We start from the raw sequence: 25,038 nt of genomic DNA on the forward strand, positions 1-25,038 counted from the left end.
ACATTTTTTTTTGTGTTTCATACATAATTTACAGATTTTTTAAAATAACGTTGCAATAATGGCTTAACGTTCATAATATTTTATCCCATCTCATCTATTTTATTCATATACCCCTTCATTCCCCGCGGCGAGCTGCGTAAAGTGACTCAAGTCACGGTGTTCCCGCAGGCGAATTACTTGATTATAGATTGTCACTTAGGTGAGATTCGGAGACTTGTCCTCATATGTTCTCGACTCGGGTATCAAATAGGAGCAGAAAAGTAAGGTGAACTCCACAAAACAGTGATAACATTTGCTATCTCACGTCACTCGCAGCGCGGAATAAAGGGGATAGCGTTATAATATATTAAATACTAGCTGATACGACAAACTTCGTCCCGCCCAAAATTTGTTTTTTGTTATCAATACCTTCAAACATTCACGTTTTCTTACTAAGCGCATGTTCATGAGTCCAATCGCAGAACTGTTCATTGATTGATCTTCTAATGGACCCCGTTGACTTCACCTTTTAGTAAAAAGTTCCTAGTAGTTCAACCAAAACTCATCATTATAATATCAGATCATTTTCAGACACAATTCTCCTTCAAGATTTTTCAACCACTTGCAAATGAAATGTTCCTCCGTTACATGGAATAAATGTTTGATACAGAAAATATGATTTAATGAAGACAGACCCCCCCCATCTTCTCCCCTTAGAGAGGGGGGATGAGTGACGAACCACCATAGAAACATTCATTGCATCCTAAAATCTCGACATGCCAAATTTGGTTTCGTTTGCTTGATTAGTTCTCGTGTTATACAAAAAATTGTGTTTGATTTGTATGGGTGGTTAGACACTCCCCCCCCTCCCTTAGAGAGGGGGGTGGAGTGTCTAACCACCATAGAAACATTTATTGCAGCCAAAAAGCTTCACATGCCAAATTTCGTTCCATTTACTTGAATAATTCTCGAGTAATTATATATATAATATATATATATATATATATATATATATATATATATATATATATATATATATATATATATTATAAAAATGAATTGAAAATGCACAACTAGGTGGAGGAGGAAGAGATTAAATCAGTTCAGGAAATATTGAAGCTCGAACCATTGAAAATGCTGAATTCGCCCGTTCTCACTGGAATCCGTCGTTAAACATAACCTAGAAAGATTCAATTACGACAGAAATCCTATTTCACTGTTTTTTGAGCTACGTTTTACTAGTGACTGTTGAACTGAACAAAACAAACAGAAACACCTGAATTCACTCAGATTAATTCGGACACCAGAATACTTTATCTTACTTTCGTGAGTAATATATGCCAAGAATAAAACATCAAATCTGATGTTCCTGAAGATATCTACGTAGGTGTTGAAGATGTAGAAATAGAAGCTACTGAACTGGGCGAGAACAAAACAATAGCTTCTAGGATCATCTGCTGGACCATCAAATGGTTGGACAACCAAAGTTTCAATAAAAAATAGAAATTAAAAAAAATGAATATCCTAAGAATTAGCTTTATACAAATTTTTATGTGCCCATCTCAAGGGTTGATAGTTTTCCAGTTTAGCCTTATTACGCTACCTTCTAATTCATTACTATCATTACATTTTTGTGTGTACCTGAAATTTATTATAATGCCCAATGTGAACAAGCATCCCCTGGTAACTGAATACATTTCCATTACATTAATAAAGCAATGTATTTTTACTACAGTGTATATGCTTCCTGGCATTACGTGGACACAATCAACATCGTCTAATTTATAATGTCTCTGCAAATCAATGACAAGGACTTATAAACCTAACACAGATGTCAATACAGATTTTTTTGGAGAAAAAGTTAAGATAAAAGTCACAGGAGTGTTGTGTACGAGACACGACCGCACAGTTGACGTAGGATTTCGTTAGGCTATCTGTTGATTTTGGACATATTTGAACAATTACATCATTAAACTATTTGATAATGGTTTGGTGGCAATTTTGTTTGGTTGTTGGGTATTGTTTGTTCACTCCACCAGTGTTTACCGAGTGATGATGATAGAAGTATGGTAAACAGTCGTTGGGTGGTGCGTATTAGATAGAAGATGCTGAAGTGGAATGAGATATGATGAAACCCGCCTCCGTGACCCTAGACGAGATGCCTCCTGTGTTATGTATGGATGAAATAAAGAAAAAAAAAACTCACCAATGTAATACTTTTTTACTTTCTTTCTGAGTGTTTATTCAACCCAATGCGAATTTTGATTGAACTAACAACACCTAATACACTATGTAAAGAAGGATATGGGAAATCACTTTTTGGAATATTTCTTCACTTTTCCATTTTTTCCTTGTCGCATGAACTTTGTTAACCGTTTCCTTGGGTGAAAATGAACACAACAAAACAGACAGCTTAAACCGAACGACCCGATCTCGAGCGGGAACATACCTTGGTTTTCATTTATGAAAATTGAAATAAATCGTTTCATATATCAAGTCATTTTTAACACAACTGCTACCATATACAATTTTACAGTTACACTTGTGCTTTTTCACAATACATGATCGGTCATTGATATGAAATTTCACGAAGCAACCAACATTAAAGTTCCAAATTTAAATTTTATTTGCTAGAACTAATCGTATCACTCACCCTACTTACAATATAAAAATGCCCCCGACTTGCATATATTTGCAATGCCGATTTCACTCGGGCAGCTTGGTTTTGATGTCTCTGTTAGGGAACACATTTCGGTGGGAACAAAAGATCCCTCTACTTTCATGAATTTGCAATGTCGATTGTGTCGTCAATTTCGATGTGTCGATGTGTTTCGCATGTGTCGTCAATTTCGACCAATTACAAGTGGATATTTCCGTTAGGATAGGGGTTGAGATTTTTCAATTGTTCGACAGTTAGTCTCATGACAGATATTATTTTATTCAATATAAAAAATTGTTATGGAGTGCCGAAATCGATAGATGCAAAAATTTCATTCATCCATCATGAAATGACTGAACAATAAGCGTTTGAAGTTGGACAATTTTCACGATGTGCTCGATTTTCTATTTTTAATTTGTACCCCAATATGTTCTCGAAAGACGTAAACCTACGTCAAAAAATTCGAAGATGAAGAATTGGAGAAGGTACTCGATCAAGATCCATGCCAGACACAAGAAGAACTTGCAGAAATTTTGGGAGTAACACAACAAGCAATTTCAGATCGTTTAAAGCATCTCGGAATGACTCAAAAACAAGGCAATTGGGCCCCATATGTGTTGAACCCGAGAGACATTGAATGGCGCTTTTTCGCCTACGAACAACTGCTTTAGTGACAGAAAAGAAAAGGTTTCCAGCGCCGCATTGTGACTGGTGACGAAAAGTGGATACGGTACGACAATTCTAAGCGTAAAAAAGCTTGGGTTAAGCCCGGCCAGCCATCAACATCAACCGCAAAACCGAATATTCATAGTTCCAAGCTTATGCTGTGTATCTGGTAGGATCAGCTCGGAGTCATTTCTTATGAGCTAAAGGGTGTGTCACATCAAATTGCATCACGGAAAAAACGCTGTAGAAATTAAATTTTTAGGAATTATATCTTCAGCTTTCGCTTATAATCAGATAAGAGTGTATAGATCACGTTGGCCATGCTTCACTGTCAATTTTTCGTAAATTTGGAAAAATGCCGTCGAACGGAAAAGAGCATCGTGAATTAATCCTGCGCACTCATTTCGAGAATCCGGAGTCACATCGGGACATCGGTAAGATGCTGGGAATCGTCCAATCCACGGTCAGCAGAGTACTAAAACGATACTTCGAGAGCCTAACCATCGACCGGAAGGTGAAGAACGGCAAGAATGGATGCTCCGTCAGTGAAAAAGATCACAAGCGCGTAGTTAAGCAGTTTAGACGTGATCCGAGAAGTTCGGTCCGGGATGTCGCCAATAAGCTGAATTTGTCAAGTTTATTCGTCCAGCGGACCAAGCAGCGGGAGGGCCTGCGTACATACAAGGTTCAGAAGACTCCTAACCGCGACGAAAGGCAAAACATGGTGGGGAAGACGCGAGCCCGGAAGCTGTACACCGAAATGCTGACGAAGCCGCCTGGTAATGGACGACGAAACCTACGTCAAAGCGGACTTTCGTCAGCTGCCGGGCCTGTTGTTCTTCTCCGCAGAGTACAAATTCAGCGTTCCGGAGGAGATTCGCAAGCAGAAACTATCCTAGTTTGCCAAAAAGTACATGGTGTGGCAAGCGATCTGCTCTTGCGGAAAGCGGAGCGCCCCCTTCGTGATGACCGGCACGGTAAACGGGAAGGTTTACCTTAAGGAGTGCCTACAGAAGCGCTTACTACCACTATTGAAGCAGCACGAGGGCCCGACCATCTTCTGGCCGGATCTCGCTTCGTGCCACTATTCAAAGGACGTGTTGGAGTGGTACGAAGTCAACGGGGTTCCTTCGTGCCAAAGGAAATGAACCCGCCCAACGCGCCGGAGCTTCGCCCAATAGAGAAATATTGGGCGATTATGAAGCAGGCCCTCCGGAAGAACCCAAAAGTTGTCAAATCGGAGGCGGACTTCAAGAGAAAATGGATTTCTGTTTAAAAAAAACTACAACCTGACGTTGTACAGAACCTTATGGACGGGGTAAAGAGGAAGGTGCGAGCATACGGGCTTGGGCTCGAAGTATGAATAAAAAGAAAATGCCAAAAGTTGTTTAATAGTTTTTATTTTACTGTCTAAAATTTTCAAAAGGATTGGTCTACTGGGCGAAACAGCGTTTTTTTCCGTGATGCAATTTGATGTGACACACCCTTTACTCAAAAAAAGAAAAACTATCACAGGAGAGCGTTACCGATAACAACTGATGCGTTTTTGTCGAGCCCTGAAGGACAACAGGTCGCAATACACCGATAGACACGACAATGTGGTTCTGCAAAATCGGTCCCATGTAGCAATTGGTGTCAAAAACTACCTGGAGAACATCAAATGGGAAATCTTGCTCGTATTCACCAGACATCGTTCCCTCCGATAACCATTTGTTCCGGTCGATGAGACATGACCTGGCTGAGCAGCGATTTTCCCTTCTATGATGATACCAAAAAATGGGTCGATGCCTGGATTGCCTCAAAAGACCAGTCCTTATTTCAACGTGGAATCCGTATGATACCAGAACGATGGGAAAAGGTTGTAGCTAGTAATGAACAGTACTTTGAATAATCTGTGATTCCTCTTCTTTTAATAATTAAACGTTGAACTTTTCATAAAAACGCTGGAATCTTATTTGTACTTCCGATAGTTGCTGAATTTTATGATTCAGCTGTCATTTTTTCAATTCTCACGTCATCAATTTTTTTAAATTATTTTCTGAATCATTTCCTCAATCTTGTTCAGAACATTTTGAATCATTTTCAGAATTCTCCATTTTTTTTGTTTCTGTCTGATGTATCTGAGTTATTATCTTTTAAGTTTTATGTACTTTTTGAATCATCTGAATCATTCTATAAATGTTTATTTTATTCTCTGATTTTTTTGTTGAATTTTATGATTAAATTATCATTTAATTTTTTGGATTTTCAAATTTTCAATTTTTTAAAAATTATTTTCATTTTTTTTTACTTTGAATCATTTTCTGAATTTTTCATTTTTTTTGTTTGTTTTTGTCTTATTTCAATAAATTATTATCTTTTAAGTTTGCTGTACTTTCTGAATTTCGTTTCATGGCTATTTATTTTTTTCATGATTTTTTTAGCTGGACTTTATTAACATTCTGGATCTTCTAATTTCAATTCCGATATGGTCTTGAATTGTTTTCCGAATTTTCTGAGTTTTTTTTTACTTTCTTAATTAGTTACTGAATTTTCTGATCCAATTGTCTTTTTTTGCTAATGTTGTAATGATTCAATTGTCATTTTTTAGGGCTTTTCAAATTTTCGAACTTCTTAGAATGAATCATTTTCTGAACATTCTGTTCAAAACATTTTGAATTATTTTCTGAATTTTCCATTTACTTTATTCTTGTCTGATTTCTCTAAATTATTTTCTGTATTTTCTATACAAATTGTTCTGATTAATTTGAAAATTTTCTGAATTTTCTGATTTTTTTTATCCCATTTATTTATTTATCAGGCTCATTAGCATTTTATCTGTAACAGAGCCGGGTTTTTTATCGTGTACATGTACATATGTTTATGTTTCTATAAATTGTAAATTACACAGTAGAAGTAGTAGCCATTTAGGCGTTAGGTTTTCTGTTCCATTACATTATGGTAAATTACACTCTAGTAGCCATTTCGGCGTACGGGTATTCTATCTGTTCTTCCATTGTTCAGCAGACCGGACAGCGGAGACAGTTGATTTGATCATTGTTGGGTTATTTATAGAACAGCAGCCCGATGTTTCTTGCAGAACAGAGCAGTTGTATGGATGAATCGATCTTTGTTCCACCGTGGATCGATCTCCATAGCTGATGATGGTTGCGTGGACGTAGTTATTCTATAACAACACAAAGATGGTCAATTGAAGGCCCTGAGTTTGAACTAATTTTCTGATTTGTTTTCAATTTCTTTGAGTTGTTTTTTAAACATTTTTTCATATTTTTTGAATGTCTTCGTCTGAATTTTATTGAATGAATATCAAAATTTAAGAGACAGTGATATGAATTTCTATTTTTTTATAACTTTTCTGGATTAGTTTTTAAAATTTCTGAATTTTTTCTGTTTTTTTTCTAATTATTCTGAACATACTGTTTTTTTAAACTTTTCTCCTGAATTTTCGATTCCGTTTTTTTAAATTTTTCCTCCAAACTCTCTTAATTTTATGAATTATTTAGTTGATTTCCATTTTATAGCAGCGGTCGTAGTAGGCGTATCTGAAATATTTTGAAATAAGTTCCACCTTGAGCCGTTTTGTTTTGAAAAAAAAAATGTGCAGGATGGAAACTGAGAGGAAAAAAAAGATTTAAATACTCACATTAAAAATCCGGCATGGTCAGGGGTACTAAAATCGCGAAATTGCTGAAAGCGGCTAAATCGACCATTTATGATGTACTGAAACGTTTCCGTGAACGTACAACTGTTGTTGGGATGGATCAGAGCGCGCGTCGTAGTGAAACTTACTATCGGAAGCTGAGGTTGAAGGTATCGGGAACAATTAATGCAAACCTAGGACTACAACATTGCCAAAAAATACAACTCTAACTACAGTGCCATCCGGCGAATTCGTATGCGAGAAGGTTATTCAAACTTTATAGGAGGGGATCCGAAGAAAAGTACGAAAATTCATCAAAATTCACTTTTACGAATGCTCAACTTTATTTCATCATAACCATACCGAGATAAAACTGATTTCGTTATTCCGGATTCTAAGTGAATAGAACTTTAGTAAGCTGGAGATTTGAAGTTTTTCTTTTAGTACCCCTGTTTTTCGAAGAGTTTATTTTGCTCTCATAGTCACGATTCAGCATATTCCTGATTTTTCTGTATTCATTAAATTTCATATGATCAAACGCCGTCACATAATTTGACAGAATAAACCAACAGCCATCACCAGACCTCCTACATGATTCCCTGTTGCAACTGCTTATAGCCGATTAACGACAGCCCAAGTTCGAATGACTTCTAATGACGTTATTAAATCGCCGTTAGAGCTATACTAACAATCCTCCCATACAATTTGTCATAAAAATAGCAACAGCCTGTCGTGCCGGCATTGAATCGGGACATGGCAGAACAAAGGAAAACACCATAATAACCATAGCTCCGAGGGATATTCCGAACGTCGCGTTAAGTACCTCGATTTCCACAACCGGGTGAACGACAACAATAATAGTCACAGAAATTTCACCCCTCCCAAGAGCCATAGAACCGTGTAGAACCACCGTTCGATTCATCCCAATGATGCCGAATCGGATTGCATGCCCCATACTCAACTCATATGAGTCGGGTTCGGGGTTTTGCGAAAGAGAAACATGTTAAAATTTAGCATCGCTCGTCGCCGGGTGTGTCTCGCTTGGATATATATTTTATTGTTGTGTTACAATTGGTTTTATGCATTATACTCTTAATTTCATTTCCTCCCCTAATTGGAAGAGATATGCCACCGTCGCCACTATAATAATGTATTCATTCGCTTGCTCGCTCACTCCATTATAGCTATCTCCATTTTCCGGAGTATCTCTCGTCGTCTCACTGCTGGAAAAGCGATACCAAACGAGGCGAAATTCTAGGATCCCCCGTTCTGCACGGAACAGTCCCTCGACTCTCATCCAGACAAAAAATCAGAATATTATCGCACCGTTCTTCCAACTACCGTTTGGAATGTGTGTATGTATGTTTTTAACCGTAATTAAATTCACCAGAAACAACAATAAAATCCTCAGCTCATTGAGTCGCGAGAAGCGTCCACTCATTCTCCGCCGTCGTTTGTTTGAAGAGGGGTGGAAAACACAGTGCGATATTTTTGGGTCGATTATCGGAGGGGCCCACCCGCTGCGACAAAAGTGCCGAAGCGAGAAATAGGAAAATTATTATCAAACAAGCCTAATAATAACTATATAACATAATTCGTTCGCTTCAATTATTTTTCGGGAATTCAGCGGTTCTATCTCGCAGGGTCTTTGTTTGCGAGCCCAATTTGCCCTCGGGCGCGCCGCTTTCATCGACTGTCACAGTGTTCGACTCAATTCGACCAGATGAAAACAATCGCCTGGGCCTATTTGAAAGGTGCGATTCTTGCTTCTGGTCATTTTGTTTTCAGTTCGACAATAACGAGTGCAAAAAACAAACGCACATTATTCATGCGTCAAAATAACATTAGCGCGCGCGTGTGTGGGGAAAGTGGTTTTGTAAGACCCATTTAAATATCGAATTACCGTCGCCGTGTGCGACTCGTGCCTTTGGGATTGTTACTATTGCCAATGTCTCTATGTATCCTGACGGGGGTTCCCTGTTTTTTTTTTTGTTTGGCTGCTGCTGCTGCTACAGCTATCCAGATTTGGCCTGTTTCGAATCAGCGAACAGATATGAGCAGCAGTCTAATGGAAGTCCTAATTTGATTGAAGATGTAGTACCCGTTCGCAGTCTGAAGGAAGAGAGAAAAAGGGGTGATTATCGCAATATGGAGTAATTCCACTTATGGTTTGTCAGTTTGGGAAGAAGATATGCAATTGTTATAATTGGTCTTATTCGGGGCACACAGCATGACAGTGCTTGAAACTGAAAGCGATAATAAGTCCTACAAAGAGAAAAAAGTTCAAAATTGAGGTTTACCTCGCAACCCTGAACTGCCTCAAAATCATTGCATTTATACAGCCAATCCATGCCTAACCGATATAGTGGTTCCAAGATTTTCACGTAAAGTGGCAGTTTTGTTTCTTATCACAAAATAAAAATATTAGACCCGTATTTTTATTTTTTTTTGTTTTTCCCCCTTTTTTTCCAAAAAATACTTTTTTTCTAAAATTCATAACATTTGAACTACTGGACCGATTCAGATGACCGGTATATCAAATTGGAAGCAATCAGCTAATTTCTTGGAAAAATACTATACTTGCAAAAAAAAATCGAATTTTTCTTTCGTAATTATTGATTGTCTTTGTTTTTTTGTTGTTGTTGTTTTTATGGTCTTTAACTAGAGGGCGCATTTTTTTTAATAGCTGAAATCTATAGCTGTGAAAGCTGAAAAACAAGTTTTTACATAACATATTCAACATTCAGAGATGTGATTTCTCTCCTTTTTTCCAAAACTGACTCAAAAAAAAACATAACCTTTGAACCTCTGGACCCATTCGGATGATCGACATATCAAACTCGAGCCAATGAAAAAATATCACATTTGCAAAAAAATTAGTTTTGTTTTTTGTAATTATTGATTGTGAATTATTGATGTTTTTCTCAATAGTTTTCATGGTTAAAGATGGATAGCGCTATATTGCTTTATATTTTTCCTTGAAAGCTGAGGATTTTTCGTAACATACTCAAAAACCGGAGATCTGTTTCTCTTCGTTTTTGGTTGATGGTTTGTCAAAATTATCTTGTTTCCAGTCTTCGTTCAATATTCCAAAGCGAAAAGATTGGATCTATGCGACCAGGATCCTATTTTTTCGCCAGTGATTTTTCTTCCAAAAAGAAATAGTTTCAAATTGATATGTCGAATCTCAAAATCGGACCTGTATTTAAAAAAGTTTATTTAAAAAAAAAAGAATTTTTGAAAAAGTCATTTTTTGAAAAAAGGGGGAAAAAATGTTCGCTTCAGTTTGTAAAATCATAACTTAAAAACGACAGAAATCACATCTCTGATTTGTTGATATATTATGTAAAAAGAGAGAAGAGAGAAGAGAGAAGAGAGAAGAGAGAAGAGAGAAGAGAGAAGAGAGAAGAGAGAAGAGAGAAGAGAGAAGAGAGAAGAGAGAAGAGAGAAGAGAGAAGAGAGAAGAGAGAAGAGAGAAGAGAGAAGAGAGAAGAGAGAAGAGAGAAGAGAGAAGAGAGAAGAGAGAAGACAGAAGAGAGAAGAGAAGAGAGAAGAGAGAAGAGAGAAGAGAGAAGAAAGAAGAAAGAAGAGAGAAGATAGAAGAGAGAAGAGAGAAAGGAGAAGCCATACAAATGAAAGACAAATTTCTGCATAACTCGAAAACTATTCTAGCAAATGGAGTCAAATTTGGCATGCGAAGGTTTTAGAGGACACGAAACGTTTCTATGGTGAATATACACTCCTCCTGGCTCTTTAAGGGGGGGGGGGTTGTTGACCGCCATACTAATGAAGCATACATTTCTCCATAATTCAAGAACTAATCAAGCAAACAGAACTAAATGTGGGTGTCTGTCTTTATTCTATCATAGTTTTTGTATCAAACATTTCTTCCATGTAATGGAGAAACATGTTATTTACAAGTGGTTGGAAAATCTTTAACGAGAATTTTGTCTGAAAATAATCTGATATTATAATGATGGGTATTGGTAGAAGTACTTGGAATTTTATAGTAAAAGGTAAATTCAACGGGGTCGATAAGAAGATCAATCAATGAACAGTTCTGCGATTGGACTGGACGCATGAGCTTGCGCTAAGTAAAAAACGTGAATGTTCCGAGGTCAAAAAACAAATTTTAGGCGGGACGAAGTTTGCCGGGTCTGCTAGTATAATAATAAAATGTCTGAAAGTCGATAAAATGGGATAACTAATAAATCTAAAAACACGATGAAACCTCCATAGAAACTGACAAAACAGAAAAATCTTATGAAAATGAAAAAAAAATTGAGCAATTATATAACTGTTGGAACCAGAGATGCCAACCTTCCTGATTTTTCAGGATTTCCCAGACTTTTTAGCACGCTCCCTGATATCCTGACGAACGCTCAATTTATCCTGATGTTTCTGAAATGATCCTGATTTTTCCTGATTTTTGTACTCTTTACATTATTCGTAATAAATATACTGGTTACAATATCAACGTTTTCTGTCATGATAGTTCTCCGTTTCGCACTTGTATATACGAGGGTTGTTCAATAAATTGAATGGCCTCAGTACCTCAGAAATCGCGGAAAAATAAAGTTAGGGCCAAAAACAAGATGATTTTCGTAATCTACGTTTTATTTTCTATTTTTCTACATAATCGCCGTAACGTTCGGGGCATTTTTCATAGCGTGGCACGAGTTCTTCTATTTCGAGCGTGAAGTGCGTAGCGTCCAACTTTTCGAAGTACGATGTAATTGCGTCACGAATTTCTTCAGTTTTATCGAATCGTTGACCGCCGAACGCCTGTTTCATCGCCGTACTTGTGAAGTTTACATACTGCTCGCGTAACTCAAGAGCCATTGAAAAAATTCAAATGGACTGTGTTCGAGCATCCTCCTTACATGTTCTGGGAAGATAGATTATTTAAGTTGTGTGAAAGGTGGCGAAAGATTGTGAAACAGAACCATGGATATGAAATGAATTTATAATGCTTTGATTGAAAATTATGTTTTTGTTTTCCCAAAAAATCGACATCAACTTTTCGGACAACCCATTATGAGCTATCCTGATTTATCCTGATTTTTATTTTCATTCTTCCTGATTTTTTAAAATTATAGTTGGCAACGCTGGTTGGAACAGAAAATACTAAAAACTGGTATAGCTGAAAAAAAAAAACTAGAAAACCTTCAAAATAATGGAATTGCGAAGAGACGGATAAAACTGAAGTAACGTGTAAAACAAATTATGAAATGTTCAGTAAACCCGGTTAAGCCTGGTTAAGAAACTGACGAAACTGGAAAAAAAACCGATAAACGTGAATAATACTGAGAAAAAATATACAATCGATGAAACTGAAATAAATTATAAAACTGATAGAAATGGAAAAATAACTGGTAGATCTGATGATACAGAAAAAATAGAACAAAAATCATAAAATTGATAAAATTGAGAATGAAAAAAAAACAAACCCAAAAAATTATTGAATTGAAGAAACTACAAAGAAACTACAAAACGGAAAAATAAAATAAATAAAAATTAATAAATATTACAAAACTGATTGAACAGAGCTTTTAAAATTGAGAAAAGAGCTGGTAAAATTCTAAAAAATATATAATAACTGAATAACATAAAAATGATAAAGCTGACTTTAAAATGCAAAGAAAGCTAATAAAATGTCTAAAATTGATAAAATGGAATGTCTCATATCTATAAACCCGATTAAATCTCAACAGAAACAGACAAAACTGAATAAATCTTAAAACATAATGAGGAAAAATACAAAACTTATGGAACAAAAAAAAACTGTAAAACAAGAAGAAAAAAAAATGACAAAACTAATGAAGACTGCTGAAACAAAAAAAAACAGATAATATTGGAAAAAAACGAAAAAGGTTATTAAATTAATATTGATAAAATTTAAAAAAAAACAACTGGTAAAACTGAAAAACTAATAAAACTAAAAAAACATCAAATCGTTGAAATTGCAAAGAAACATATAAAATTGAAGTAAAAAACACTAATAAAATGTCTAGAAGCTGATGAGGCGGAATAACCTTAAAACCGGTTAAATCTCGGAAAAGCTGATAAAACTGAAAAAGCTGGTAAAAAATTCAAAATTGATAAAACTGACATATATAGAATTGATAAAAGTGAAAAAACAAGTAAAATATAAAAGCAATAAAAAAAATTAAATTAATAAAATGCAAACAAACAGATAAATCTGAATGCAGTGAAAGTAGTCTAAACTGATAAATAGCTGATAAAAAGGTGGGCCATGGCGTACACGATTCTCAGCCCTTCTGGTTATCTGAAACAAAAAAAATCTAACAGATTCTGAATTAGTGAAACTGCCGTTATCGCATGAATCTCGGACAAGTCAAAAACATGTTTTTTTTTACAAAATGGCGATTTTGAAATAGTAACATTAAAAAAACAGTAATTCTCTATCGGTTCATCAGAGATGATGTATAACAATTAATTTGCAATAAGTTTGCAGAATCGGTTTAGTAGAACTTGAGATATCGTGTATGTCAGCTTGGAGAAAAACGCGTTTGAAGTTCTGAGTCACGGCTGCTTTAGATTAGATACCGCATCACTAAAATGACTATAACCATAAATAATGGAATTTTCGAAAAGTATTCCAGAGTGTCTAAACCTCAACTCCGAAGTTAGAGTTTTTTTTCCAAATTCCTAGACTTGAATACCCTCTTAAGTAGGATGAATGAAATACCCACGGCATACTAAACAAGGCATTGCGTTCCCGAAGTAAACAACTGGTAACGTCATTATTATCCACGCTGCATTTATATATTTTTATAAAGCGTATGAAAATAGCTCAGATGTTAGTATATAATCAAACAATCAACTTTGGTTCAAATCGTTTCCTGTGTGAACAACGTAATCTCAGGGACACTAATAAAGTCTTGTCCAGTTAGAATCCGTACGGAAGAAATCATTTATATCTCGGAGATAGAATGACATACAAAAAAGAGTGATCAACCAAAAGAAAGATATATTCTTGCACTTTTACAAAAAAATGTCCTTAAAATTATTTTTCTTCATTTCTGATGAAACTTCTCACTTTTCTGGTGATTCCTCCCATCAAACGTTGCACAGCGGCAGTGTCGACCTCTGTGGCCAGTTTTTTCCAGAATCTGGTCATCCCTGCAGCGTCCCGAGCCATTTTTCCGGTCTTCTTTAGCTTCCGCTTCATAATCGCCCAATATTTTTCAATTGGGCGGAATTGGGGGCAGTTTGGTGGGTTGAACTCCTTCTCGATAAAATCCACCCCGTTGTCGCGGTACCACTGGAGAACCTCCCGGCTATAGTGGCAACTCGCTAAGTCAGGCCAAAACTTAACGGGACCATTGTGTGCCTTTATGAAAGGCAACACACGCTCCTTCAGGCACTCTTCCTTGTACAATTTCGAATCCATGGTCTTTGTAGTGATGAAAACCGGCGTCTTCGCACCACAGGTGCATATACCCTGCCAGATCATCATCTTCTTGGCAAATTTGTCCATGAACATGAACTTGAATTTGGCGGGGACATCGCCTCGTGCCGTGGAAAGATAAAATTTTTGTCCCGGAAGTTGGCCGAAGTCCATTTTTACATAAGTTTCGTCATCCTGGAGCAGGCATCCATGGTACTTCGTTAGTACCTGATAATACAACTTACGAGCGCGAGTTTTCGTCACTAGACTCTGCTTCATCGTCCTATTTGGTTGCTTGATTGCTTTGTAGGAATGAAGTCCAGCTCGGTGAATGATTCGTCGAACGGTACTACGAGCGGCACCGTATTTCTGAGCGATATCATGTTCGGACAGTCCAGGGTTTGCTCTGACGGTTCTCAACACCTTCCAATTCAGCTGACGATCGTAGGTTCCGCTTCGACGCTTCTTTTGAACCGCCCGGTCCACGCTGTTCCGCTCGCGGAATCGTCTGAGCACATCACATACGGTAGTTTTAGCGATATCCAACTGTTTTGCGATCTTCGCACCCGACCACGTTGGATTGTCAACGTGGGTGTGCAAGATTAATTTTCTTCTTCTGTCTTCCATGTGGAATAACTCCGGACTTACGGCACGAAAAAATTTGAAACTTTTACCACCAGAAGAGGAAACATTTGTAAACAAACCGCTGTAAAAACTTTCTTGCAGCGGCCACTGACTGTGCCGCTGTAAAATGTGCAACGCGTACGGATTCTAACTGGACAAGACTTTATTTTTTCATGTTTGTTCACGAAATGGATACAAACTACGTCATCGCGTAAGGGTCAAAAATATGTCAACATATATTTGTGTACACAAATTGGAAATATTCCACACTCAAATTTGTTCAATTTCCTAACTAGCTTAGTTCACAATAAGATCACGTTGTCACTACTTCAATGTGCTACTTTAACATTTGTCTCAATACTGGGGTGACATTGCGCATTTCGAAACGAGTAACTCGTTTCGAGATAATTCAAACTCGAATCGAATCGATTTTAGTATTATGTATCTTTGTATCTTTTATGTATGAAGGAGAAAACTTTTTACTTGATGTGGCTCAACCAAAAGTTTCATCAGTGTTCAATGAAATGATGCCACTTCTGGAAAGAAGCTTATGCGAAAAATGGATCGAATTGGATACAACATCGTTTAATGAAACAAAGCAATATTTCTTCGACAAATTCAAGATACCCGGTGTATTGATGGTACTCATATACCCATTCTAAGGCCTACGGAAAATGAACAAATCTACTGCAAATGTGATGCTTATTGTATTTCATTGTGTTCCATAATGCAGAAATAAAAGTATTGTATTTATACTCACATACTTGTACAAATAGACGTCAAAACTAAAGAAAATGCAATTGAAATTTTCTTTGATGTAAGGTTTAGCATTAAAATCATCGTTTCACTAGCATTTTCCCATACGACGATCAACCATTTCTTGTCGAGACATTTGTTCTCGTTTCGAGTTGAAAAATGCTCGAACACAATGTTACGTGATGTCAAACTTTGCTCGAAACTCTACTACTGTCTTTTTCATTTCGCTCGTTTCGGGATCGCCTCGAGATTCATAATGGCAGAAGTGGTCGAAACGAACAAAAATCACTCGTTTCGAAATGCGAAATGCCATCCCTGATAGAATCTATGAAACTAAAAAAAGATGATAAAAGTCATTAAAACTAAAGAGCTGGCAAAATTGTAAAAATTGCCAAAAAAAACATAAAATTGATCAAACTGAAAAACTGATAAAATGAAAAAAAGGTTAAACGGAAAAAACTTGTAGAACTAAAACAATATCAAACTAAAAAAAATTATAGGAGGTTGTGTCCAAGATACGACCGCATTGTTGACGTAGAACTACGCTGTTATTTTATATAAGTCGCTTGTTTATACCTTCGGATATTATTCTATAATGCTGTGAAATTTTAGAAACAACTGCTTGGTAGAATAATCTCTGAAATGATTTTTTCATTGGAGAATCAGTTGACGATAATTGATTGATGATTCATTCTTGCCCTCGCTAAACAATCGTATGTCGCAATTTATTTCATGTCAATGCATTGAAAATTTACCTCGAAGGCTATTCCGGTTGCCTTTTTCGAAATTGACATAGACTCGGCTACAGTCGATTATATACATGTTGCACCAGCACCATTATTCCATATCTCATAATTACATAATATATCTTTGGCACCGCATGTAAACAACAACAATGACAACATTTGCAAGTATCAAATATCATGCTACATGTTATTTAGTATTGCCTCAAAGGAATCGCATCTCTAGATAATCGCACGTCCGTACAAACTAAGCGTAAACCAAGCGCCAAACAAGCGTTCACCATAGCATGCACACAGAGCCATACATTGGTGGCTTCTTCTAGCAATATAAACATTTCTCATGATTTTGCGCTATTCTCAAAAGAAACGCTTCTGTTAATATTACTGGCCTCGAAAAGAGTTGCATTACTTTCTCATGCTCGAGAGAATCGCAGCTGTCACCCTTAGTGGAGGAAGTTTTGCTACTGGCAAGCAAACCCTAATCACATACAATATTCCAGAACATTTACTTTCTTGATGACTAAGCAAGAGAAATAAACTCTTTTTGTTAATAACAACCTCGAAAACAGTAGCAATGCTTCATTATGATCAATATTAGCGCAAATGCAATCTTAGTTGAAGGCAGTTTTGCGACTGGCACGCGAACCCAAATAACTTATAACATTCCAGTAAGACATTGAAGATGCTTGGTATTCCCAAATAATTTTTTGGTGCACAACCTTAACGTCTGCTTCGCCATAACGTCAGTTTATGGCATTGATGCTTTCTCAAAGGCACCAACGAAGCCCTTATGAAGACGGAAAATAAACAATGTTAACTACTTGGAAAAAGACTGAATTATGCCACACAGCTTGTACTCTGCTGTAACACCCATCGATGCGAATTCGCTGATGAGTTTGTCAAGAGCGACCGCCTTCACCACCAGCGGGAGGAGCTTGATTTTGGTTGCTGCCTGGGCGTTTACATTTTTGACCGACGCGCCGAAATCGCCTACTTCGCTGTTGTTCGGTGCAGTGTCACATTTGCGAAAGATCGGTTCAGTGCGAGCGCTTTTCACTGCACCAACACCGCGTGCATCATTAGATGACGCTTACCTCGTAATTTTATTGCCCCTGGCAATGCGTTCGTTTTTTGCAGGGCTCGAGCTTGCCTTCCTCTTCTTCTTGCTCATCACACACTACGCGAAGCGTTCAATTTATGACGCGGAAAGAAGAACACACGATACGAACAACGCGAAAAACGAACAGAAAAAGCAAACGACGATTTCCAAGTTGGATTACCACTGGTGGGGTCCAATCTTAGATCGAAGCGCAGCGAAAGCAAAGTGAACTGGATTACTCAACAGTCCGATGCCGAATGAAAGTTTGCCTCAGCGAGATCCACTGTTTATACTCTAGGCAAGTATTCCCCTCCATTCTTCTCCTTTTCCTTTGTTCACGGAGACTTCAAATCCTACGATTTCTCCTCCGTTGGTCGTCGATAAGTTGCTCATTATTGATATCTCTGTTCGGGAAAGCACTCAAATGGACAGAACAAATGTATGGGAAAATAGAAACACTTAAAGTTTTCATGAATTTTAACCATTTACTAACCAGGGGATTCTATTGTATGGCATATTAAGCAAATCTTACGGAATTTCCGATTCGTTTAGTATGTAAATCGCCAAAATCCGTTCACGGCAAAAATAGTTATTAACGTTAACTTTATTTCATAAAAACGTGACCTGTTTTCTGATTTGACACCCTTAATGAAAGACGTAGTTCTACGTCAAAAAAACTTAAAATTAATGAAACTACAAAGAAACAAATATTTTGAAATACTGATAAAATGCTGCAAAAACTAATAAAACGAAATAACAGTTAAAATAGCAATAAATCTCAAAATTATAAATCTAAAGAAATGGTCAAAACTGGAAACAGACAAAAAAACGATAAAATTGATGAAATTGAAAAAAATGAAAACTGATCAAATTTACAAGAACTAGTAAAATTGGATGAACAGAAAGAAAATGATAAACCTAATAAAGTTACTGATAATAAAATAGATAAAACTGAGAAAATCTAATAAAACTGATGAAATTGAAAAAAAAGCAATACAAATGTAAAAATTGATCAAATTGATGAATCTAAAAAAAACTGATAGAGTTGACAGAAAAATATAAAAATTTTAAACTGAAAAGAAATTGTCGAAATTGAAGGAAATAATAAAACAAAAAAATTATGAAAATTGAAAACAATAAAAACGATAAAAACTGGTAAAATTGTGCTCCCGTGGCCGGGTGGATAGCGTCACACCTAACATGCCGGGGGTTCAGGTTCGATTTCCGTTCTGGTCGGGGGAATTTTTCGTCAAAGAAATTTCTGCCGATCTGCACTGTGTTCACGCGTATTCTGGAGCTTGTCATTTAGAATGCATCCAAGGCGTGTTCTTTGGCATAGAAATCTCAACTATTAGTACCTAGTCGAAATGACGCAAGTAATACTATGAGACGGTGAAGTTTCACTAGGAACGTTGGTGCCATTTGAGAAGAAGAAGAAGATTGGAAAAAATGATAAAGCAGATAAAACTGGAAAAAAATAAAATGGATGCTACAGTAAACAACTGTTAAATTGAAGCAAAACCTGATAGAACTGACGGAACTGTAAACAAAAACAATCAAACTGTAAAAATGGATAAAATTGATGAAACTGAGAAAACTTGATAAAGCTAATGAAATGAAAAGATAACTAGAAATTTTGAAACCGGAAAAAATCGTCGAAACTTAAAATAAATGGTTAAACAAAAAAACCGCCAATTTGATGAAATTTGAAAAAAATTAAAACTGAAATGTAACTGGTAGAACTGATGAAACAAAAAAAAAACAGATAAACCTGGAAAAAACTTGAACTGTAAAAAAATAAAAAAAATAAAAACTAATAAAATTAATGAAATTGAATAAAAACTGATAAACAGAGGCTAAAACAAGAAAAGTCAATAACTCTTTCATAATTGAGATTCAATTATATTGAAGACGGATTTTTCATCGGAAAGATTCTGGGTCAGGCACAATGCGACTATCCAAATTTTCTAAATGTTTCTTCGTGATTTTTTGACATGTCGTCTTATATCTGACAGCCAACGGATTGTCTTCTTTCTTTCTTTCTTTGTTTTTAAGAGGCTTTAAACTTTGCAGTTCATTCGTCATGATAGGCGTAATTAGTGCGTGCAGCTGGTAGTCGGAGAAAGGCGTGATTTCGCAAATTTCTCCTTCTAACGTTGATGTTAACATAACTCAGCAGTTCAGAACAATCGATGTTGGCTTGGATGAGATCGTATACGAACATAGCTCTAGCCGTATCCCGTCGTTCGCAAAGTCGATCCAACCCCAGAAGCTTACATCGATTATTTCTTTCCAATACTTTCTGAAGTATCACTTTCAAATGACACAAAAACTGAACTAGTTATCGATTCTTCAGGAACACATCGATCGACAATTCCCTTCAGGAATAAATTCCCACGAATCTGATCTGGAAAAAGGCATCATTCTTCCCTACCAAACCTTCAAGTAATGATTGTTTCCGAATGCCACAAATGGTTGAGATTTCCACCCAAGTTTAATTCATTCACCGTCATTAACCACCCATTAGGCTCTCGCGGGCCAGGCAATTGCATCATTTGTTGCGGTCCCCAAATCCAACCTTCGTTTTCTCACTCATGCTGCCGTATGTAAGTATGAATGACCTTTCCCACCACTCGGAACACGATACATAGCACAAAATCATCCGATCTCAACCTCAAGTCAAGAATTCAATTACCACTTGAAAAGCCCGCCGCACCGCGCTGACGACAGCGGCAATGACGACAACGACGGCGACTACACGATTTATCGATTCCGTCCCATCAACCGAAACGGCAGCTAAAGATGGTGCTAAAGTGAAAAATATTTCCCTTCATTAAATGTAACTTCCATTAATTATTGCTTACCGATGACGGAAAGAGTGAAGTCTCTGCTCTCTCTCGAGACTCGAGTGTCTCGGAACAATCGCACCATTTCCAAGTCCCATTAGGCACCCGGCCCCGTGAGAGAGCGGAACAACACATGTAAACCACCACCTCAAGATTGCTCACAATTGCTCATTCAAATTTACATCAATTCAATGTTTGATTTATCTTCCCGTTTGCCCTTTTCCCGTTGGCGGCGAAGAACCCTCGTTCCCTTCAACACCACTCTGAATGGGGTCCGCCAAATGATAAAATAATTGTTTTGTTACTCGCCGCTGCTCGATGAGTTCAATTGAACGCAATAACCATGTTACGGATTATGAGACCTCTTGACGGGAGAGAGAGAGAGAAAAAAAACACGCATGGGAAAGGGAACTTCTGCGGGACAAAGCGAATCACTGCTAATGGGAGTTTAATACCGGTGGTGGTACTTTTTGATTCCAGCGTTCGTTTCCTGGGTGCGGTACTACTCGAACTTTCCGAAGGAGCTGCGTCGGATATTCTCCATCAAGGCGGTCAACATGGGTCATTATGCAAAATGTTTGGGTCTGAGGGACCCTCCGAAGCAGTTTGTGCGGCAGTACACGGGTCCCCGGGAGCACGAGCACTCCGCCAATCGCGGCGGTCCAAACAAAGGGTAACTCGGCGTTTTTCTCGGATGAAATTTGTTTTTTACGCTCTTTCTCATTTTAGGGATCACTCGCAGATGAACGCGCGGAAGCGGCCCAGGTCCGTGGCGAGTACATTCCACAAGGCGCCCTCATCAACAGCAGCCACAGCTGGAGCAAGAGGCGGCAACAAGCGGCGAGATCTGGCCAGCTACGCACAGAACTCACGGATGCTGAACACATCCGAGTTCGAGAGCGGCCTCGGTCCGGCCAGAAAGAAAGCCAGACAGCGCTGAAAGGATACCGCCACTGGCCGCGATTGGTTTTGTAAATAAGATTGTAATACGGATCACCGCAGCATATTTGTTTTTGTGGCCACAAACCGAGTTATGATGTTCGCATTACAATAAAATAAATTAAGCAAAACAAGCGAAGCGTGCAGATATTGTTCCTTCTTTTTATTGTTATAAGCAATGGCGCCACCGCCGCTGCCGCAGCAATCGACATCAAGCGGAGCCGAAAGCAAGAGGATAAATCCTGGCTGGGTCAGAATAAACAAACTAATAAGATGTCGGGGCAGGGATGAGGGGCCAAATCGTTTACGCAAAACCACAGACGAATGAATATGGGTGGCGAAATTTGCTCCTCAGTGCAGCTCAATGCAGTAGCATCTCAGAGGATTCTGTTGGGTCTTAGGGTGGGTTTAGACTAGTGATATATTCATTTGAAGAAATATGATGAGATTTATAGAAATCGCATCAACCGTTTACACTAGCGTGAACTTCTATAATGAATATATTCATATTTTCGGTGAATTTATTCACCTGAAGTAGAACTGCATCCAACTTTAGTGATTTCTCACCAGTGAGAAATTCACAAGCGTTTACATATGCTGAATTTATTCAAGTTATATATACCTCGAATAAGTGTATCATATTTATTCTCATCCGTTTACAACCTATTTTCAGGTGAATAAATCCATCTATAGCTATATATCTCCCTAGTGTAAACCCGCCATTAGCGAGGTCGTGGGCTGAATCATACCAACTGTCCTTCCATCCTGCTTTTCCACAAATCTCCTTTTCCTTCCAGGTACCCAAAGGAAATGTTCAGATAGGTATATTTCAATGGTTTAGGTATTTTCGGTTAAACTTTCCAGGAAAGTCCACGTAAGTACACTCTTAACACTTTACGGACCCGCACGAGTTTTATCGTTCTCGCGTTCCTTCTTTGCGGACTTGTGAGAAGTTAGCGGGTAAAAGTTTTTGTTGCGTGCCAGTTGCTGTTCAACGTTTTGCCAGATTTCATGAATAATGAATTAATTTCAATTAAAAATTAATTGATTGTTTATCAAGTCACAATTATGATCAATGAAAAAAAGTGTTTTGGAAGGATTAAAAGCACTTCCTCGTACCATCTCGAGAATGTGCTAATCGATATAGAATATATTTATTTATATTTAGCAAAATTTCCATTGGTCGGATTAGGGTCTAAGAAAAGTTATAGCCCGAAACCTATACAACTTGTATGAGGGATATTAATTAATTTGAAGAAAATTTAAAAAAGTTATTTGACAGCACCCAAAACACATTTTTGAGATAATACTCATTGGATAGAGAATATTTTCATCCATCTCCAGCCAAATTTTCGTTGGCCGGAAAAGGGTCTGAGAAAAGTTATGGGTCAAAATGTATACATGTTGTAGGAGGGAAATTAATAAATTTAACGAAAATGAATATACAGGGCGGACTCGATTATGTGATTATATATAACCGAATCCTGTATATAAACGAGTCATGAACAAATTTTTTTCTATCCTTTTTTGTTGCATGTATTTTTCGTTTTTTGAATAAAAAAGAAGAAATTGATTCTGTTGCTTTCATTTGAAAGATGAGATACAGGATATAGTAGTGGAACATCTAAATTAGTCGATTTAATAACTTTTTGGCGGTAAAAAACTTAAGAGTTAGTAATTTTTAATATCTAATCATCAGTTTTGTCGTAAAAATTTATATTAAACTTGATTGTTTCTATCAATTAAATTGAAGCTCTCTAGCCGCTCTGCAATTTATTCTTTTACACCCATCTTCTATGCACCTTAATTTGGCTGCGATATGTATGTAAACAATTCTTGGTAAAAATTCAAGAAAATTCTTCAAAAATCACAATTTTTACCTCACTGTACATGTCACATAAATTTCCCTTTAACGTTTAAATGTAACATTTTTTCTTGAAATGAGTCATATTTGAAATATGAAAAAAAAAATTCAAACTGTATATAATCAAGCCCAAAATTAAATATTTATTTATGTTTATAAACCAACAGGCTCAAAGCCCCAATGGTAGTCTAGGTATATAAATTTGCTTTACATAAAAATATTACATTAAAAAAAAAATGGAATGCCTAAGAAAGTTGTCCAAAGTCAAGGTTTAAAAAACATTAAAAATTTCCGCTTAATACAAACACGAGACAAGTTAAAGTCAAACATAGAAACTACACGGTTGAAAATGCACAACAGGCCTGTAACAGCACTGTAAGCACTATAATTCGTTCGCTGGGTGGGAAACCAAAGAAGCGCAGCATTCCGAAGTTGCCTTGGGCGAGCCAGAAGATTGGTCCTTTGGAGAATTGCAGGACAGTCGATTCTTGAAGTTAGAACGTCAGCTATCACCATGACTCGGGCAGTGTTCCTCCGCACTTCCAGAGTGTCTAAGTTGATAAGCTGACAGCGGCTTTCATAGCTGGGTAGACTATGCGGATTTCGCCACGGTAGTAAACGTAGAGCGAAGCGAATGAACCGTCGTTGCACGTTTTCGATGCGGTACACGCTGTTCTGGTAGTACGGGTTCCAGACGGCAGAGCAATACTCCAATATGGAACGAACGAGGCCACAGTAAATAGCCTTCAGACAGTAAATGTATGTGAATGCTTTAGTCGTTCGAAGAATAAAGTCTAATTTTCTCGATGGCTTGTTAACGATATATGCGATGTGATCCTTGTATGTGAGCTTTGCATCCAGAAGCAAACCCAGGTCGTTAATGCACTTCACGCGAGGTAGAACAACGTTTGAAAGTCGGTAATCGAAGAAGATTGGATTTCGTTTCCTTGCAAACGACACGACCGAGCATTTACTGGGATTCAGTATCATCCTATTCACCTCGCACCAAGCTGCAGAGGAGTCCAGTTGCCTTTGGGGAACATGGCGTCATCGATCGATCTGATGTGGCTAAAGATTTTCAAGTCATCTGCGTAAAGTAATCGTGGATCCTTTAGTAAATTATTGCAATCGTTGAAGTGACATAGAAAAACAAGCGGACCGAGATGGCTGCCCTGTGGTAAACCAGAAAACGATGCAAAATATGAGGATAGACGTTCGCCAATCTTCACGCAGTTTGTTCTGCCAGTCAGGTAAGATCGGAACCATTGCAGCAGATTACCGCAAACTCCCATGCGTTCCAATTTGTCCACTGCGATCGCGTGGTTCAGCTTGTCGAAGGCAGCTGACAGGTCAGTATAGATGGCGTCTGTCTGGCATCCCTCCGAGAAGCCGTCGGTGACATGCGATGTGAAGACGAGCAGGTTCGTAGTTGTGGAGCGTCCGGGCATGAATCCATGCTGATCCTTGCTGATGAGTTCCTTGAAATGGAACAACATAGATGGCAGAACTACGAGTTCAAAAATCTTTGACGTGGCGCATAGGCTGGAAATTCCCCTGTAGTTTTTTTTTCCAAATCCAAATCCAAATCCAAAATATATATTTTTATTAAGGCTCATATGGCGTCAGCCTGACGGGACCGGGAGTTCACTATTTAGACAATGTTTGTCTTTCAACTATGTTAGTAATATGTAACCGATTACACGTGGTTGGCTCGAGGTTAATATTACAAGTGTTTTCATAATTGTGATGTTGCTGTCTCCAATGCTCTGTACGTGTGCCCGACACGGGATACTTCCTTCTGGTATGCAG

General features: G+C 37.5%; 1 protein-coding gene across 2 annotated transcripts in view; it reads left to right on the forward strand.

The window, feature by feature from the left end:
- Positions 1-21,504, forward strand: part of LOC129761855 (probable ATP-dependent RNA helicase CG8611) — a 29,704-nt gene extending 8,200 nt beyond the window's left edge. For both annotated transcript variants that reach the window (XM_055759665.1, XM_055759664.1), the window contains exons 3-4: positions 20,907-21,099; positions 21,156-21,504. In XM_055759665.1, coding sequence (XP_055615640.1) covers positions 20,907-21,099; positions 21,156-21,366 — 404 coding nt within the window. In that variant the 3' untranslated portion in view covers positions 21,367-21,504. The remainder of the gene's footprint in view (positions 1-20,906; positions 21,100-21,155) is intronic.
- The last annotated feature ends 3,534 nt before the right edge of the window (positions 21,505-25,038 follow it).

This window comes from Toxorhynchites rutilus, chromosome 1 (genome assembly GCF_029784135.1).
Source record: "Toxorhynchites rutilus septentrionalis strain SRP chromosome 1, ASM2978413v1, whole genome shotgun sequence".
In the NCBI taxonomy this organism is placed as follows: domain Eukaryota; kingdom Metazoa; phylum Arthropoda; class Insecta; order Diptera; family Culicidae; genus Toxorhynchites; species Toxorhynchites rutilus.